Here is a 19044-nt window from a genome sequence, read left to right on the forward strand (position 1 = left end):
CTCACCATCTAGCGGTCTTCACATTTTGCGTAAACATGTTTTAAATCATTTTAAATAGGACTTCCAACGTGGACCTGGCTTTATTTGACAACAGTCTCAACAGTCCACTTTCCCAGCTGAAGAACTCACAAGCACCACGCGGGTGCAGCTGGCAGTGTGTGAGGGTGCGAGTCGCGCGCGGAATCCGGATGTGATGAAAAATGTTTCAGTCGAACTTTCTTCAGCGAAGTAGCAAAACCAGCGTGAGCGGTGGAACATAGTCGCCGTGATTATTTTAAGCACTTCTTGAGAAAGCACAACTTGTGGAATTTAGGATTTATTGTCATTAACTTTTTGTTTCTCAAAGTCTTGGCAACATAACTCAAGACACTCGTGAAGAGAACGGAGTGTTTCAGTTTGAAGAGGATGGGAATAACTCAAGCCTGAAGCAAGGGAGTTGACATGTTTGAAAGGTAGCCTACTTATCAACGCCGTGTTTGTGTTTACAAAATCTGTTGCATTTTCGATTAAAAGTAACAATATGATTTAATTGATAGACCTGAATACAAGCATTTACTGCGAAGTATGCTGAATTAACGTTAACATTTGAAATTTCGGGAGCGGGGAACAAAAACTTTCCACAACTTTTTAACGACATTTTGCAAGTTGACGTCACTTTTCTTCTCAGTTAAGAACATCAAGGCGCGCTTATCAACATGGCTTACCCTAGTATTCCCGCTATGTCAATTGCTGAGACTTATTGAAGTATTATTTTCATGAACAGGGTTGACGGGTGATAACTACAAAGGGGAGAAAATTTCGTGTGTGTACAGTGTCTGGACAAGGAGGCTGTCTCATGTCCGCGGAGACAGTGTTACCTCCGGAAGGGCCTGTAGGGCCAGAGACTGACCCGCAACAGGAGACGAGTCGTCTTCTACCCAGCTCCACTCAAGGTAACTCTTCCAGATTGCATTATGACTTTTTAAAAAAAAAATATATAAAGCATCTTATTTTAATGGAAAACTCGTTGACATATGGTTAAATTACACCTTGTGTTCTAAGATATGTGCATATAAATGTCATTACCTCAAGATAAAAGACAATATTTTTCATGCTTCTGCTTAAATGTGCTATAAATTATAATCTGGCAGAACCTATTTTTCTTCAAATTATATTTGTAGAAATACCAGACATCAGTATAGGCCTACAAGCCTATGCCAAGCTTACAAAGGACAGAAAGTGTGTCTGTGTGTGTATGTGTGTAGGGGGGGTTGGTGGTTATTAGCAACACCCAATGCCAATTATAGTTTTAATTAACTTTCTAGTTGTCCATAAGATTATCACATGTAAAATAAGCCTTGCCCCATTTTTTTTTTATTTTTAAAAAGAAGCCACTGAACCGTCAACCATTCTATTTATACCGAGCATCATTACAGCACTGTCAAAAAATAGCAAAGTAGGACAAAGTAAGCAATCACAGACACTGGTGGCAAATGGATTTTCTCTGGACCTTCAAAGTGTTAAGGCTGGATTTCCCTCTCAGAGGAATGTGTTATGTTCCGGGAATAGATCTAATTTATTTCAAACTGTAATCACTAAATACCTTGATGCATCACGCCAGCCTCAGCTTAGTAAGAGTGCATCGATTCAGGAGAGGTGCCGCAGGCATGGAGAAAATAAATATATAAAGGCTCTCTATGCATTAGACCAGTGGCTGAGATGAGGCCGTATCTATCTCTGTATCTAAAACAACTGTACCATATCCATCATGTCCCCTCGTCAGGCCACTGAGAAGATGTGGGGTGAGAGTCAGGGAGTTGAAACAAATATAGTCTTTGTTCAGAAAGAGAGGAAGAAGAGAAAGAAGAGAAAGAAAGAGAGAAAGAAGAAGAAAAGGGGGTGTGATTGCAGTGGCTCTGCAGAGACATTCTTCATTCGTTTCTTGAGCCAAAACAGCTGAGCCACCTCAGGTATTGTGCAATTTCACCGATATTAATAGAAGAAGCGAGTACATGCGTTATTTATTTATTTAGTTATTTTTATTTTTTCATTTCTTTTTTTGGGGTTCTTGAGAATGATGCAACCAATTCCCCAATCCCAGTTGTACTTTTAAAGAGAGATCACTGCACAAATTCAGTTGGAAGCAAACATGCTCGTTACACTGTGACTGAAAGAATAATCATTCAACACATGAAAGTACTTGAAATTGCCTCAGACTCATCAATTATACAATGACAATTTTTGGCTAAATCTTGCAAGACTTAAAGGTTTGTTTAGGCCTCTTGCATAGTTATCAGACATTTTTGCCCAACTACCCCCCAACCCCCCCACAAACACTCCCTCATCCCCCTCCCTAGTTAGATGAATGCTGTCTTTATTGCTGGTAAAAGCTTGGCAGGTAGTTGTGCGCAGGGAAGCCGAGGAGAGAAGAAAATGAGATCCAGAGCTCTGGCCTGCACATTACCTGGTCCGCCCACGCTGTTGTGTAACCTATGTGCCAAAAAGGAATATGTTTTATCTGGCTAAGGGCATAGCTGAAACCCCCACTCAATATTAAGCCAAGATCATTTTTGCTCTGACCTTTTTTTTTCTTCTCAATATACGTCAGCACACTTCACTTCTTGAAGCGCTTGAGGCGTGTCCAAATAGATTGAGGTAGCAATTGAGCGCTGATGTTCAGATACACAAACAATCGTTTCCATGTTGTGGTTTTTCATGTGGATTGCGAATGAGGTCATCCTCTCTGTTTCGCTTCCAGGCGGTGCATGCAACAATGACAGTTGTGAATCACCAGACGCCACATCTACAACCAAAACTCGGTCTCCGGGGGAACCACAGTCCAGCGCAACGCTGGAGCATGTGACAGGAGGAGGCCACACCCATGAGAACCTTGTCAGAAGTAAGTCGAATGACTAGTTGCTACTTAGTTACTCACCCCTTCTTGTTCAGTGTCATACTTGCTCAGTGCCTCAGCGTCTCATGTGCTTGGTAGCTATTGGGTTATACAGCAGTAGGAGCCATCAACTTAGACAGATGTTTCCAAAACCAATATAAGAGAGACCATTTTACATGTTTACTTGTAGTTATTCAATGGGAAATGCATCTTAAGGTGATGTATGTTTAAATGTTAGTTGTTAGGCAACAGCAGACCACTTTAGATGTGTTTGCCTTAGTGATACACAGTCTTCAACCTCTTCCTCTTCTAAGTTCCTCTATTCTACCATACTGCTACAGAAGTGAATACTGGTTTGTAGATTTCTGGTGAAGTCAATGATAAATCGGGTTTGTTTGGCCTACATCAAACTACAGACTGGTTCCCATTTAGTTTTTATGAGAGCTGGGTCTCATGCCCAGTGTGTTTCCGAAAACGTGTGGAAAAATACAACATTCTGTGATCAGGACAGATGTGAAATCTGTGATGAAATCAACTGTCAGGATTCCTTTCTTTCCCCTGCAATGGAAGAAATTCAAAATGTATTTCATTTCCTTGCGTCTACAAATGAAAAATCACAGACTGCAATATGCCCTTTTTTAGGAAGTTGTTAATAAGATAAAATGTCAAGGTGTATCCCCTTTGGACTGTCACTGGCAAAATTTGTTGAACCTTTGAAAGTCATTCACTTTTGGTGAAGGTTTATTCCTTATTTCCTTCATCATGTACTGTGGAAAAATCATTACAAGCTTTACAAGCACCCTTCATCTCAAGTCAGTGCAGTGTTTCACATGTTTACACTACACATATCCCCACTTATATAAATCAAGCTACCATACTCTGAATCACTGGCATGGCAGGTGTGTCATATAGCTTTAGCCATTTAGCCTTTGGTGGTGTGTGTATGTCTGTGTGTGTGTGTGTGTGTCTGTGTGTTTGTGTGTGTGTGTGTGTGTGTGTGTGTGTGTGTGTGTGTGTGTGTGTGTGTGTGTGTGTGTGTCTGTGTGTGTGTGTGTGTGTGTGTGTGTTTTCTGGGGGGCTGTGTTATTAGATAATAATGGCAGTGTGCAGTGGTGACTGGGCCAAGCTCTCGGAGGACTGAGTGAGTAAGGAAAGCCCTTTGTGGTTTGGCTTGGAGTGTCCTGGCTAAGGCCTGCACACCAGAGATTTGTTGGGACCAAAAAGACAAATCCAGCATACCTGATGGTGTAGTGGAAACCACAGGCCTCAGGCCTTTGGGTTGCTGGATGACTGGCTGCATTTGTTGGCTAGGTGAGCTAACTGACCTGAGGTGGGTCTTAAAAGAGAAATGATTGTTTTGGGGTGGTTCTGTTAAAAATATTTCCACACCACGGATGGAAGGGCTGTTCCCAGTGAAGGGTTTCTATAAAATATGTCACCAAAAGAACATCCAGGGTTCAAAATAGAACATTTGTGGAGACAACAGCCTATCTGTTTGGAGCAGATTTTGACATTTTACATTCAGATGTATGCACTTTTTTATCGTGTAGTGATGGCTTTCCCACTACATTGAAAAGCCAAAGTCAGAGTATTCCAACATCACTGGCTCATTCATGATATGTTTGTTCAGATTATTGTACTTACCAGTGAGTTATATGAGATATCTGATATCTGCTCTGGTGCATCACTCAATCAATAGCCCATAATGTTTTAGTGATATTATGTGCTATCAGTCTGACATGAGAAGGTGGCATAATCAAATAATTTTTGGGATGGTCTGCCATCAAAAGTGTTTTGCTTGTGAATACAACAATGTTGGAAAAAAGCGCTTTAAAGAGCGCAAGTTTAGATTAGATTAGATTCAACTTTATTGTCATTTAGCAGAGTATGGTACAGAGCCAATAAAATGCAGTTGACATCAAACCAGAAGTGCAAAGAAACATTAAGCAAATTTCAAACTGACCCCAAGATCAGCTGTAGCCATAGTAACGTTGGAAACGGGGTTGTGCTGGAGAAGGCCCATGAAGGGCCAAGTGTGTTGTTATTGATGGGTTATAGAGTGCTTCATAGTATATCCATGATATATATATATTTTGCATATATTGTGTGTGATATGATATACCCATTCCACCCTTCAGTAGTCCTATACAGTATCTGACACTGCTATATTAAGTATAGCACTACCTTATCTGCGGAATGCATTGTGACTCCATGCTAGTAGTCTCTTATTCATTGTCATAATCTCAAATCATGCTAGTTAGTTGCTTCTTCGTCATGTTAGCATGACTTAATATAGTACTTCATAACTCATCAGTCTCATTTAGAAAAAGCCCCTATCTTTTGTAAAAATAGAAACAAGGAACTAGCGGATTTTAATATTTCTATCAATGTTAGAATAGCAGTTCCGCAGTAGGCCTACAGCATGTTTGCCTGGGCCAGATCAAGACAGTGTGTGTGCATGATCTACTGAGGTGCTACATTAGTGTTGTTTTGGGCCAGGAAAAAGCCCTGGAGGTATAAAACTCGCTGTGGAATGGAATAATGCTTCCCATGCTGTTTTTGGATCTCCCTTTTTCTCTCTTTTTTTCTCTCACACTCTTTCTCTCTTACTCTTTTCTTTTTCAGCTGGGAGAGAAAGGCAGAAACTGTGTTGTTTGGCCTTGTGAAGATGTGGTTCTGATTGGAAAACTCACCATTTGTTGTTTTTTTTTTCCATCCTTTTTTCTAATTAAAGAGGAAAAATGAACACCACACCCTTATCACATAGTTCCATTGTGAGAGGCCATGTTCTCTCTCTTCCGTGCTCTCTCTTTCTCTGTATGTTTCCTATCTCTCTCTCTCTCTCTCTCTCGCTCTCTCTCTTTTCCCACCCATCTCACCCACTGCTCTGTTTCTCTTTCAGAAGCGCTTGCAGTAATATCCACCCAGTCCTCATGCTTGTGAAGAATCTTATTCTTAGTTCTGCCAGGGTTATGTATAGCCTCTGCAGTCGCTGGCAGCGCTGTGTGATCACCCCCTAAGACCTCTTTATCCCCACAGCTACAGCCACACACACACAATTCATTTAAACAGGTCAAACGCTCCGCGTTACGGCGGACCATTCAATCCCATTGGCTTCGCTATTGTTTGGAGCGCAGCTTGCTGACCTTCACAAAGGCCTGATCACAGTGATTTGGTCGGAAGAAGAGAGAGCACAGCAAGTTTCATGTATCTGCTCTGCTCTCTCTCTCTCTCTCTCTCTCTCTCTCTCTCTCTCTCTCTCTCTCTCTCTCTCTCTCTCTTTATTTTCCTCCTCTCTGGGGCTCTGTGGCATCTAGCAATGCTAATAGCAACTGATTGCTTCCATCCATGCAGTTGTTGGTGGATTGTTTTGTTTTTTTTTGCCTCTGACACAACAGTTCTTTTGTTTCTAGGTTGTCAAGTTTTCCAGCTCTCACTCTTTTCCTCTGTGTTCTTTTTTTTCTCTCTTGCTCTCTTTCTCATCTTTCATGGTGATGACGTGGTTGTTGGTTGCTTGTTTACCCATGGAGCCAAAGCAAAAAAAAAAAAAAAAAAAATGCTCCATGCCCATGCTTCTGGTTTTAGAAACATTAGCCTCACAGCAGACATTCTCTTTTTTTGCGAGAAGCAGGTGCAGTGCATCACGTCTTTCATTCCCTGTCTTTCTCTCTGTCTGCCTGTCTCTCGTCGTCTCTCTCTCGTGTCATCCGACTTGTGAAGTTTGGGACCAGACAGTTTCATTTTATATCATGATCGATCCTTTTTCTCAAGTAGATATTGAAGGCTGAAAGTGACTGACTGCCCGTGTGTCTCTTCAGAAAGTAGACGTCACCCTGTTTTAGGGTTACTGTGACTAATGTTTGAAACTCAAGACATCTACAATTATCGGGCCTCTCAATGTCTGTCATGTCTGTCAGGCTGTTAAATGATACCGAGATCGCCTGGCAAACTGACGATGATGATGATGATGATGATGGAGATAGCTTTCTCTTTCTCTCTCTTTCCTGGCGGTTCTGTTGCAAATATGGAGAGATTTGGATGCTGCAGTGGAGGGAATCCCACTCACTGAGGTGGAAAATAAAACCCCACAAGTCAGATAATAACCCGATGTCTTTGCTGTGAAACAGAAAATCAATAGGAACCCCCTTTTGTCTGTCAACTTCATTGACTTTATCACAGTTAGTCAAGTCAAGTCAAGTCAAGTTTATTTATATAGCGCATTTCATACAGAGAGGTCATTCAATGTGCTTTATATAAACAAAAGCAAACAGTAATAGCTAATAAAAGCATAGAAGAGCAATAATCAAAGAATAGTTTACAAAAACACACAAGGTAATAGTACATCTATTAAGGGCAATAGTTTAAAAAGTAATAATTAAAAGACATAAAAACAACATAGAAGAATGATTACTCAGTGATAGTGATACTAGTGAAACAGGTAGGCCTAATAGTCAATAAGGACTAGTAGACTCTATCCTCTTCGCCAGACGGACCTGCAGAGCAAATCTCAATTTGCCAAATTTTCATATGGGTATTCCCAGGCTAAGTGACCTGCGTTCATACTTCCTACAGGGACATTTCGGTCGTACAGGGAAATTTCAGTTCATAGAACTGTTTACTTGTTGTGAGTATATCTCTGCAGGTCACCAGAACAGCGTGAGGTCTGTTACAGGTTGAAGTGCAGGTTTAAGTGTCCTTTTTTAGTTGAATAAACCTTAAAATTCCCCCGATATATTGGAGGCAGTCATTTCTAGAGTGAGTGCTCGAAAGGGCGTAGAGAGAGAGAAAGAGATTGAGAGAGACTGAGAGATTGAGAGATTGAGAGAGAGAGAGAGAGAGAGAGAGAGAGAGAGAGAGAGAGAGAGAGAGAGAGCTTCCCCCCCCTCCCCACAGACGTCAGAAGTACAGCTTCTTTTCCAGAAGCTTCTGTCTCCTCCTGAAATGAAGGTCTTTGGCTTTACAAGCCCTACCAGTCTAAAATAAATTACAGTGACCCCCCCCCCATATCCCACACCAACCCCCAACGCCAGTTTAGGTGGTTAATCACCACATTATTCATGGTGTGTCAAATAGTTCCTAAGTGCTCTCCTGGATAAAGAAGCACTGTCTCGTCTGAAGAACTCCTACTTTTCACTCGCTCTCCATTTTCTCCCTTTTTTTTTATCAGTCTGGAAATTCTGAAGTGAGCCAATAAGGTCAAAGCGACTTGAGGCTTTTGCACTATGAAAAGAAAGACATTAACTTGGCCTTTGTGCGAATCCCTGATTGTGCCCTCTCACAGGTTGAATCCTCAAGGTTGTTCACTTGACAGGAGCGAAGTGACCTTTTTTACACTGCCGGATATGTGACACTTCAAAAGGTTGATGAATATTTGTTTAATGGGAGTGTACGGTACGTAAGATATAGCTCCTCGTTCAAAAAGTGCTTCAGATGCTTCCCTGGTATGAATAAACTACTGGTACTGGTGGGCGAGAGGGGTCTTAATAACTACACACTCTCCTTTCAGAGTATCATTGTATCACTCACTAAGGAAATACAATGTGACACAGGAATGGTAACAAAAAGTACTGTAATGTTATTTCAGCGCTTTCAAAAGCATTCACATTTATATAAAGGCAGACACACTCTTATTCAAAAAGGCTCTCATAAATTTAATTTCTGTTGAATTCCTGTAACCGTTTCTCAGTCAAAAGGATTGATTTCATTGTTGTTATGCAAGAATAAAAATGAAAAGATATGTATAAATCAAGACTAGCCCAGATCTGGTTCTAATCAGCTGGATCCGTTCTAGAGTCAGCCGCCATCCATTCTGTCTCCGCTGAAATTATGTTTCTAAACCAAGAGGCCATTAAAACAGAGAGGTAATTTTCAAGTGATTACTTAGCGGCGGGTCAGAGAATCAGAAACTGTATAAATAGGGTGAAATGCTTATGCGGAGGTTGATTAAAATGGCCATTGTAGTCCTACCTCTGAGGTAATTATTTCCTCATTGTCTTGTGTGTCGATGTATGGCGTAGTTTTTTTCAAGCCTTCTAATTAACATTCCCTGAACCGCTAAATCCCTTTCTCTCAAGCATGCATGTGTTTTCTTTTGATATTCGAGATTTAAAACGCTCCAGTTTGAACCCTGGAAGTCAGTGTTCACTCCTCATGTACTTCATATTTTCTCAGTAGAATATTTGTGCAGTCTTTGTTTCTCCTCCCCTACACACACACTTTTCCTCAGTGACTGACTTTTTCTGCTGCAGAGAATTCTCCACTACATTCTCGTGTCAAACATTTGTGTGCATTGTTTCAGTCGCGAGCTAAAGATTTATATTGGAATTTTCCTTTTTGTTCAAACATTTGGGGGGGGAACAGAGTGTGTGTTGAGCAATTAGATTTACACACTCTTTCACATTCACATACACACACACACACACACACACACACACACACACACACACACACACACACACATACACATAGAACAGTATGCAGATGAAGAATCAGGCTGCACTGAGACTCTGCAGTGAGATGCTGGTTCTCTGGGAGAGTCCAAGCAGATGAATTCCTGCGCTCCTCTGCAAAGAGACACAGCTCCCCCCTCTCAGCAGGATCCAGTCCCAGTGGCTGCCAGGGTGTCTGCACCTTCCCCTCCTTGCACACAATACATCAGCTGGAAGATGGGAAAGAGAGAGTAGAAGGTGAATAAAACACACACTCAGAGAAAGAAAGAAAGAAAGAAAGAGAGGAGGAAGAGAAAGAGAGAGAGGGATAGAGGAGAAAAAGAGGAATAGAGAGAGGGATGGAGTAGAGAGAGAGAGAGAGAGAACCCACTTCAAATGAGAGTGGAGCAGAGGGGATTACTGGGTCTCTAACAGGGTTTTGGCTCCGACATTAAGGTTAAACCCCATTTCTATTAGGCGGCCCTGTGTGCTGTGGCGGGTGGCTCTCTCGTCTGGCCCCGCCGTGTTTGCAGGTTCATCGCCCCGGCGCCGGGTCATTCTGCCAGGTCCTCTGATCACTGAAGGGTGACTGGGGAGTGGAGCCCTGGCTTCACACACACACACACACACACACACAAACACACAACTGTCTCCTTGGCTTCCCCCTCTCTCTCTCTCTCTGTCTCTCTCTCTCTCTCTCTCTCTCTCTCTCTCTAACCCTCTCACACACCACACACGCTCACACACACACATACACACAGCCTCAGATGATGGTCTGTTGAGTAGCACACACCCATACACACACAGATGCACAAAAACCTCAGCAAGAGATGTGGCACCACACAGAGTTCTCATACACACTTTAAAAAACAAGCACACACACACACACAAGCCAGCAGGGATCGATATTGCGGTCTCCCCGTTTAAAAAGCCACTCAGTGAGAGACGAGGCACCTCTGCACCCCGGCCTGATTCCTGGGGCTTAAGGGCTTGATTGGCACCCCAAAGATAAAGAGCATTGACCCGCAGCTGTCCATTAGCGCAGCTCAATGCTGCGATTGATACTGAGCAAATAAAGGAACCATGTCTGCTGATGCTTTTGTTTTCATTGACTCCTAGTGCTCCTTGTGAAATGGTGAGGTGACTTTTTGTATAGATATATTTTTCCCCCTTTTTTATTGTTTTGTTTTGTTTTTCCTTTTTTCTGCCTCATTTTGGATGTCACAAACATGTGTTTGCTGACCCTTGCCCTGTCTTGTGATGTCTCCAGCAGATGCATTGTATGCTGTTGTAGGTTTTTTTTATTTATTTTTGGAAGCCAGTTTGTTTCCTGTGGAACTTTTGCGCAGCATGAGATTTTGAATCGGTGGAATCTGTGAGTCATGAGCCCTAACTGAAACTGAAAATACACCCCTCCTTCCCACCATTCCCTTGCTCCTTCTCCTCCTTCTACTCCTCCTCCTTCTCTACCTCCTCATCCTTTCTCTCTTTAGTTTTCTTTTTTGGGTGTTTTTTTTTTTTGTCAGGGGAGGGTGGAGCACACTCAGGGCATACAGTCTGGCAGCTGGACCTGGCCCGCTCTGAGTCACGTCATAACGGATCTTTCTAGAAAGCTGTGGTTGCGACGCTTAAAAAAAAAAAAAAAAAAAATCACAGGCTAAATCTGTGCAAGATGTGCAGCAGCAGTTTACTGCAGCAGCAGTGTTGGTGGTGGTGTAGAAGGACAGTCTTGTGTTTATGGCATTCCTCTACCCTTCCTTTTCAATGGAAAGAATTGGAGGAAAAGGGGAGAGTGCATTGGCACTGCATGCAGAGATGAAAGAAAAGAGACACCAAAAACGAATGATTGATAGGAGAGAAAGGAAGGAGAAATGAAGCGTGAGGAAGAGAGAGAGAGAGAGAGGGAGGGAAAGAGAGAGGGAGAGATAGGAAGGGAAAGAGAATAAAAGGGCAAGAGGAGGAGAGGGAGGAAGGAGAGAGAGAGAGTAAAGTACTTCAGTGTTGTTAACATGTTAAGTTTAAGGCCAAGGATTTTCTCGCTGTTATGCTGCATTAACACCACTCAAATTAGTACGGTGCAAATTTCACACAACACAAAGGAGGGTAGACCTTCTGGCTCCAACGAAACATAAGTGATTTTTTTCCCCACCTCGATGTGCTTCTGTACGTTTGAAGGAAATGGCATCTCATAAGGGCCCCCTTTTAATGATTTAGATAGCAGTCAGACATATTAATCATGGAAAACGCTCCGTTTTGAAATCGAAGGATAATTGATGATAGCCCGCTCCCTCCCGGAGAGCACTGTAAGGTTCAGGTCGTCAGAAATGCTCGCTCTTGTCTTTTAAGTTGCCTTCTCCACTGTAAAATGTAATTAAGGAGAACAAGGTCCGAAGGGGTTATTTTTTCCACTCAATCAGCAGTCAAATTACTAAATTTGAAATTAGTAAATCCCAAGCGCCCCGGCTTTCCTTGTCATTGTTATCGAGAGCAAGAAAGACGGAAGCGAGTAGGGGGGGGCATGCCGGTGCAAAACGAAAGAGAGCGAGTGGAGATGAGGGTGGCTCGGAATATTAAACTTCAGAACTCTGCAGCAGGTTGCGCTTTTGAAGGGCCAAATTCAAGTGATCGTCACTGAGAATTAAAAAAACACACAGTGCCATTACTGAAAAAAAAAAAAGCTGAGTAATTCTGTGGAGAGAGAGAGAGAGAGAGAGAGAGAGAGAGAGAGAGAGAGAGAGAGAGAGAGAGAGAAAAACAGGACCATTCATCTGAAAAGAGAGGAGCCACATGGCGGCATCAGGGACCTGAAAATGTATTCAACACCGAATTCCTCAGGCCTGTGGTCAGCTGATGATAATGGTTACCCAGTGATATGTCCTGTGTTCCTTTACTAGTGGTTGTGCTACACAGCAGCCTTTTTGGAAGTCTTTGATCCATGTGATGGTTTAATGAAGGGGTTTTAAACATCAATGTCAGACACTCTGCTTTAAACTCAAGTCACTTTAGCCAGTGTGCCCTCTGTACACTAGCTAAAGCTGTTTGTCAATCCAGCATTATTTTGGTTATGAACAAATTACAGTGGCCTGACATTATCAGGTTAACTTCACTATTTTCATGAAGGTTCAGGGTTAATAAAGAAAAGGAAGTTTCTTTTTTATTTCAAGCCAAGGAAACGGTGGGAATTATGCCTGTGGTCCTGTTAAGGTTGTATATTAAAGTTAGGGGGGGGGTCTTCCTGGATGAAATGGATCGTATATGCTTTGTGTGGTCGTCAAAGGGACAGTACGTGACAATTATAACATGCCTGCTCTCTTCAAACCTGTCCCCTTGCTCAATAAAGAAAGTCCTTGCTGCAGAGTTGGAAGGTCATACCATAAATGAGCTTTGATGTGCCGAAGGAAAATTTCAATCAGGAAGTCTTTGTAATAATATTCATTGTACATTTTCTTCTTTCCCCCTCTGCAATATAATTCCCCTGGTTTTGTTACTATAAATATGGGCATTGGGATATCTAATTTCTAATGAGAAAAAAAATATGTATGTATATATATCCCCTCGGATTGAAAGGTAGAACCATGCCATTGGTGTTTGTGAAGAGGAGAAATGCTACCCCGGGCTGTGTTACTCCATGATGGGTGCTCTCTTGGTAGGTCAGTGCACATTTGCAAATTAGCATTTCAATCAGGCTAGGTAGGCAGGCCCCAAGAAGCCATAAAATATGTATTCATTATATATTTATATCCCCAATCCCGGAGATAAACAAATGACATCACACACAAGCACTGCTAATTATTTTCCTTACAATTCAGAAGGAAAAGCATAACTTTTGAATCACCTACTAGTCTAATGATAATAATATGGGGGGGAAACTATTTTTTCCTCTTCATTTTAGCCAGTTTGTTCCATTGCTCAGATGTAGCCTATCTATTTTGGGTTGTATCAGCATGGTGTTAGGAGAAATAGAAAGAGAGCTCTGCAATTTTGACTCCTTGAGCATATCAAATCCCGCAGCAGAGGGGACTATCATGATTCATTTGAGAAATGACAAACACACATACACACACCCACATGTGGGTCCTGTGGTATGGGGTTATGTGTGCTTTTCTATGATTGTCTGGACCTCTCAGTCATTCCTGTCCTATTTTCTCTTCTTTGAAACAGGTAATAATAGTTTGCCTCTGCCAGATAGTGGGGTTGTTCTGTTTAGCTAGATGGCATGACGTGACATGTGAATTACAGTATTTCCTGTGATGGACATTCTAATGGACCACGGCAAACATGTCTGCACTCTGCAGTGCAGGGATGAAATATTGAAGCGAGTGGAGCTGTGACAATATATCCCCCTGCTTCTCCACCTGTGTACTTTCCACCTTTCACACATCACACAGTTTCACAAAATTAGAGTTTGTCCTGGTTATAAACTCTGCTTTCACTCTCTTTCTGTCTCACTATCTCTTTCTCTCTCTCTTACACACACATTCACCTTCTCTCTCTCTTTCTCCATCTCTCCCTCTCTTTCTGACACACACACACACACACACACACACACACACACACACCCTTTCTCTCTCCTCCATCTGTCTCTCCCCCTCTTGCTTTGTCTTGTTTATACCCCTTCCTGATTTGACATCCTTACATATTCCTTCCTGGGAGGTCTCTAATGTGTCCCCTATCTGAGTCTTTGGGGTACAATTGTAAACTCTTCCTATGGACCTATTTTCTGTGACACAAGGAAGCAGACAGTTGGGAATTTGGAAGGCAGGTAGCAGTGTTGCTGTCTTCTGCGGTGGTGGCGGGGGCATTGTGTTTATACACAGTTTTCCATATGGAGCTTCGTAGCGCATCCCGAAACGCCTGCACCCCCCCCCCCCACCTCCTCAACTCGATGCTCCGGATCTGAGGTCCCCTGTGTGGCCTCGTGGAGAGGGAGCCGTGGTGACAAATGGCAATTATATTTGTGTGTTCTTCAGGAATCCATCACGCGCTGGCCTTTTAAAAATGCTCCCGGGATAGTCTGGGGGTGCGGGGGTAGCTGGTTGGTTGTGCTTGTCAGAGATGCCGGCGACCAAATTGGGCAGGCTGCTTAGACAGTCAAGAACCGCTCATCCCCGGCTCCCACCCTGATGTGTTTGACAGAGTGTGCAGAGGGGGTACCATGTTTTATTCACACAGCCACAAATGCACAGCACCCAACGGCTTGAGGAGAGCCAGAGGTGGCCCGACGCCTGCTCCTGAAAGAGATATCTATTATAAAAATACCAGCGGAGGGCAAAAAAGCACACGATCAAGGTCTTCTAATGACGTGACCTGCCAGGTAGTGTGTGAGTTTGTATGTGTGTGTGTGCGTGTGCGTGCGTGTGTGTGTGTGTGTGTGTGTGTGTGTGTGTGTATTTCCTGCCCCCGTTTTATGAAATGCAAGTGTTTGTGGCTAACCACAAGTGTTTCCATTTAATAGCTTGTAATTATTTTATGCTGGGAGCGTCACTTGTTTACGTATCTCTGTGTGGTAAGGCTCTAATCTACCTCTTTTCCTCTCTCTCTCTCTCTCACCCTCTCTGCCCCCCCCCCCTTTCTCTCTCTCTCCCTCTCTCTCTCTCTCTGTTTGGGTGGGCTGGTTATACAGCAGCCTTGTCTATTGGAAGTCTGTCAACTATGCTAGAGCTGTAACTATTGCGGCTGGATTTCACTCTCTCTTTTTTTTTCTTCTCTGGAGCTTGTTTCGTAAGCTGAGTCTGTTGGCACTTCAGTGGTCTGAGGTCTCCGAATGTGGGGCCTGACACTGGACTGTGTCTCTGTGTGTGTAGGTGTATGTTTGTATGTTTGAGTTTGTGTGTGAGTGTGTGTGTCTGTGTATGTCTGTGTGTCTGTGTCTGTGTGTGTGCACATGTGCATGGATACAACCTGCTGCACTGCTCTCAAGAATTCTAGACCACTGGGAACCGAAACTGCTGTGCTTGTGCACATTACCTTTTATGTGGTGTTTTTTTAAATAACCATGTATATTTCCTAAATTAAAAGCTTGACTAGACTGTCCCTTTCAAACATTCCTTTTTCCCCCCTCTCTCTCTCTCTCTCTCTCTCTCTCTTTCTCTCTCTTAAATTAAATTTCAAAAGTTGCTTTATTGACATGAGAAATAGGCACTTGTACTGTTATACCAAAGCAATCATTATAGGATATGACATTACAACAAATACAGATACAGAACGTATTCACATTGGCATTGACTGGGCATACATTGCATGCTCTTTTGCTTCCTTTCTCCTTCTTCTCTGTTCCTCCAGAAGCATCATCATTGGCATAACGCAGGACAGGTCATGACCAGAGCATTAGAGAGATGAGAATGAGCTTGGGGAAGAACATAGAAAAAGCAGTTTGATGAACAGTAGATAATGGAATGCAATGAGATTACAAACAGAATCGCTGAACAATTGCTTTGTACGAGCTGTTCTAATAGACAGGCGACTTTTTGTGAATCACATTCAAGAATCCGTTCCGCAGTAAATTAGGAATCTCGGCTGTAACATGGGATGCCCTTTGGAATGTGTGCACTTTCTTGTGTCAACTTGAGTTAATTAGAGGTTCACACACAGACCCAAACTATGATTCCTGTGCAGTGCTTGTTGCTGTGCCTATCTGGGCTTTGTCATTCAAGGTGGGTAGTGCGCGAAGTGTAGGGCTGCAAGTTCAATTGCCCCTCTTCTGTACGCCAGTCGGTCTAATTTGGTCTCAGAAGAGAGGTGGTCTCACAAGTCAGTATTTTTGTTTGTGGAGGTTTTTGTTATCCAATTTTGACAGATTTGCTGGTTGCAGAGACTCACTCTCAGAGACACTACTCTTAATTGCATTGTTTAATATTTGCATCCATGTCAGGGGCCTCCCAGGCTCAGCTATTGTTAAAAAGCTGTGGGCTGGATTTTCCTTCTCTTGTTAACAGTAATTGTACACAGTTGAACACAGGCACACACACACACACACACACACACACACACACACACACACACACACACACACACGCTCACGCTCACACACACATACACACATACACACAAGTACACACTGATATGCATGCTGATAGACTCTCACGCACATCTGGATGCACACCTTTTCCCATACACATATGCCAACACACACACAGTCACACACACACACATATACACCAACACATGCGTTCACACATGCACACAAAAGGCGGCAAGAAAAAAAAGCTGAATGTTCACACCTCTGCTTCAGAGAAGTTCAAGTTCATGGCAAATGAAGGCGTTGACGAGCCGTCACTGAAGTTTGCCTGTGATTGCCGTCAGAGTGGGCTACCTCTGCTCTCTCCTCCGCCTCCGTGTGTGTCTCCTCATGAACCGGGCAAAGTGCCGAGATTGTGGAAAAATGTTGAAGAAGGAAAAAAAACAAAAAAAACAAGAAAAATGGAGAGGAAAGAAAGGAAGAAGCAAAAATGAAAAGTGAAGAAATGAAGAGATAAGAATGAGGTGGGGTTGGAATGAATAATTCAGAGATTGCTCAGAATGTCACGTCGCTCGCGTTGTCTTTTTTTATTTCTGACGCAGATGGAAGGCAATGTGGAGATCCCAGTGGAGCTGAATAGGCACCTGTCCCCTCTTCCTCTTCCTCATTTCCTCATCTCTCTCTCTGTCTCTCTCTTTCTCTCTCTCTCTGTCTTTCACTTTCTCTCTTTCCTCTATACCTCCTTTTAGCTTTCTTTCTCCTCTTCCTTTTCCTCTCTCAGATAGATGCCGTGCTGCGACCCACCATCTCTGTTTCACATGCACACACACACACACACACACACACACGCCATCATATTGCATACGATACTATGCACACACACACACAGTGACACCCACACTCCCACACACGCACACCAAACAATGCACACACACACACACACACACACACACACACACACACACACACACACACACACCACACCAAACAAAACACACACACACACACACACACACACACACACACACACACACACACAGGCAATTGCATTAACTGTAATGGACTGAAGGAGCATGCGTTGGTGGTGAGTTTTTCTCGCTGCCAATTCATACCTCTGGAGAAGTAGAGTGAGGAGGAGGAGGAGGAAGATGAGCAAGATGAGCTACACCTGCACTCTCTATGGGGGCAGCCGTGGCCTACTGGTTAGCACTTCGGACCTGTAGCCGGAGGGTTGGTGGTTCGAATCCCGACCAGTAGGCACGGCTGAAGTGCCCTTGAGCAAGGCGCCTAACCCCTCACTGCTCCCCGAGCGCCGCAGTTGATGCAGGCAGCTCACTGCACCGGGATTAGTGTGTGCTGCACTTCACTGTGTGTACACTGTGTGCTGTGTGTGTTTCACTAATTCACGGATTGGGATAAATGCAGAGACCAAATTTCCCTCACGGGATCAAAAGAGTATATATACTTATACTATACTTATACTCTATGTTTGTCAGGGCTCAGTGCTGTATGCTGTTGTGATGTGTGGGGTCATTTGCCTCAGGGGACAGAGTTCGATTATGGGATGCTGTGTGTCTTTTTTTGTTTTGTTAGAATCACCTAAAGTCATTTGTGTCTCCCCACAATTATTAGGTAGTATCAGTACTGCTCTATTTTTAGCCTCTTGAAAAGGAAGTTAAGGGTCATTTTGGTTTTCCTGCCAACATCTTTCACCGTTAAGCCCAGTTCATTTTACAGCTTAAAAGGAATCAATTGCATTTTTAATGTTACATCATAAAAATGATAGAAAAAAAAGTAGTGTGCTGTGATTTTAAATGTCATCTCTATATTTAACTCAGTTTCTTTACCCACTGAGTAGCTTTGCCATATGTTCTCAATCCAGTCTTTATGATACTCAAGTTTGCACTCAAAACAGAGAACTTGGAAGTGCTGGGTCATTCTTTTCCAAACTGTATGAGTAGCTTCCCAGAGTTAATGCCTTTCAATTGATATCAAGTGGACGCACTGTATGTAAATGCGAGAACACTTGTCTCTTTGTCATTGTGTGTTTGTGAGTTAATTAGACAGTTCCCATGTGCAGACATCAAGAGAGGTGAATGCATATATTTGTGTATACGGCATATCGTTATTTGTGTGTGTGGGTGTGTGTGTGGATCAAGATGCTTTTCTAAGCCATCCCTCTCTCTCCCTTCCTGATGCAGCTCAGCCTCGGCCCCTGCCTCCCCTGAGCACCTCGTCGTCCTGTGAGGGAGACCCCGCCAGGCTTCAGAATGGCCTGCCAGTCGCCATGGGCAACGGTCATGGCGGGGCGCGGCCGGGCGCCACGGCTGCTGTGGAGCCCCGGAAGCAGCATATGTCGCCCGTCTCGCAGAAGATGCAGCGGAAGCTCCGCTCCAGCCTGTCTGTCAACTCGGACAGCAGCCGGAAAAGCAAAGGCAGCTCCACCGGATCACACAAGCCTGGCTCGTCACCAGAAGGTGTGTAACACATATACACACACACACACACACACACACACACACACACATATGTATACACACACACACATAAGCACAGAGACACACAATCATACACACACACACACACACACACACACACACACACACAACCACAAAGTTCGTCTGGATCACTCAAGCCTTTGAGTTGTAGATGTGATTACACACACAAACAAACTTACATACACACAAAACATACAGCTAGCAGCTAGTGCTGGGCGGTATACCGGTTCACACCGTATACCGGTGTATATTTTCGTTATGATATTTTTTTTAATATACCGCCATACC

General features: G+C 43.3%; 1 protein-coding gene across 1 annotated transcript in view; it reads left to right on the plus strand.

Moving 5' to 3' along the window:
• Positions 1-224: 224 nt before the first annotated feature.
• The window catches only part of mdfic (MyoD family inhibitor domain containing), a 30261-nt gene continuing 11441 nt past the window's right edge, over positions 225-19044 (plus strand). Inside the window, exons 1-4 of the mRNA XM_048267526.1 lie at positions 225-452; positions 764-932; positions 2738-2878; positions 18460-18735. Coding sequence (XP_048123483.1) covers positions 836-932; positions 2738-2878; positions 18460-18735 — 514 coding nt within the window. The 5' untranslated portion in view covers positions 225-452; positions 764-835. The remainder of the gene's footprint in view (positions 453-763; positions 933-2737; positions 2879-18459; positions 18736-19044) is intronic.

This window comes from Alosa alosa, chromosome 17 (genome assembly GCF_017589495.1).
Source record: "Alosa alosa isolate M-15738 ecotype Scorff River chromosome 17, AALO_Geno_1.1, whole genome shotgun sequence".
Lineage (NCBI taxonomy): Eukaryota > Metazoa > Chordata > Actinopteri > Clupeiformes > Clupeidae > Alosa > Alosa alosa.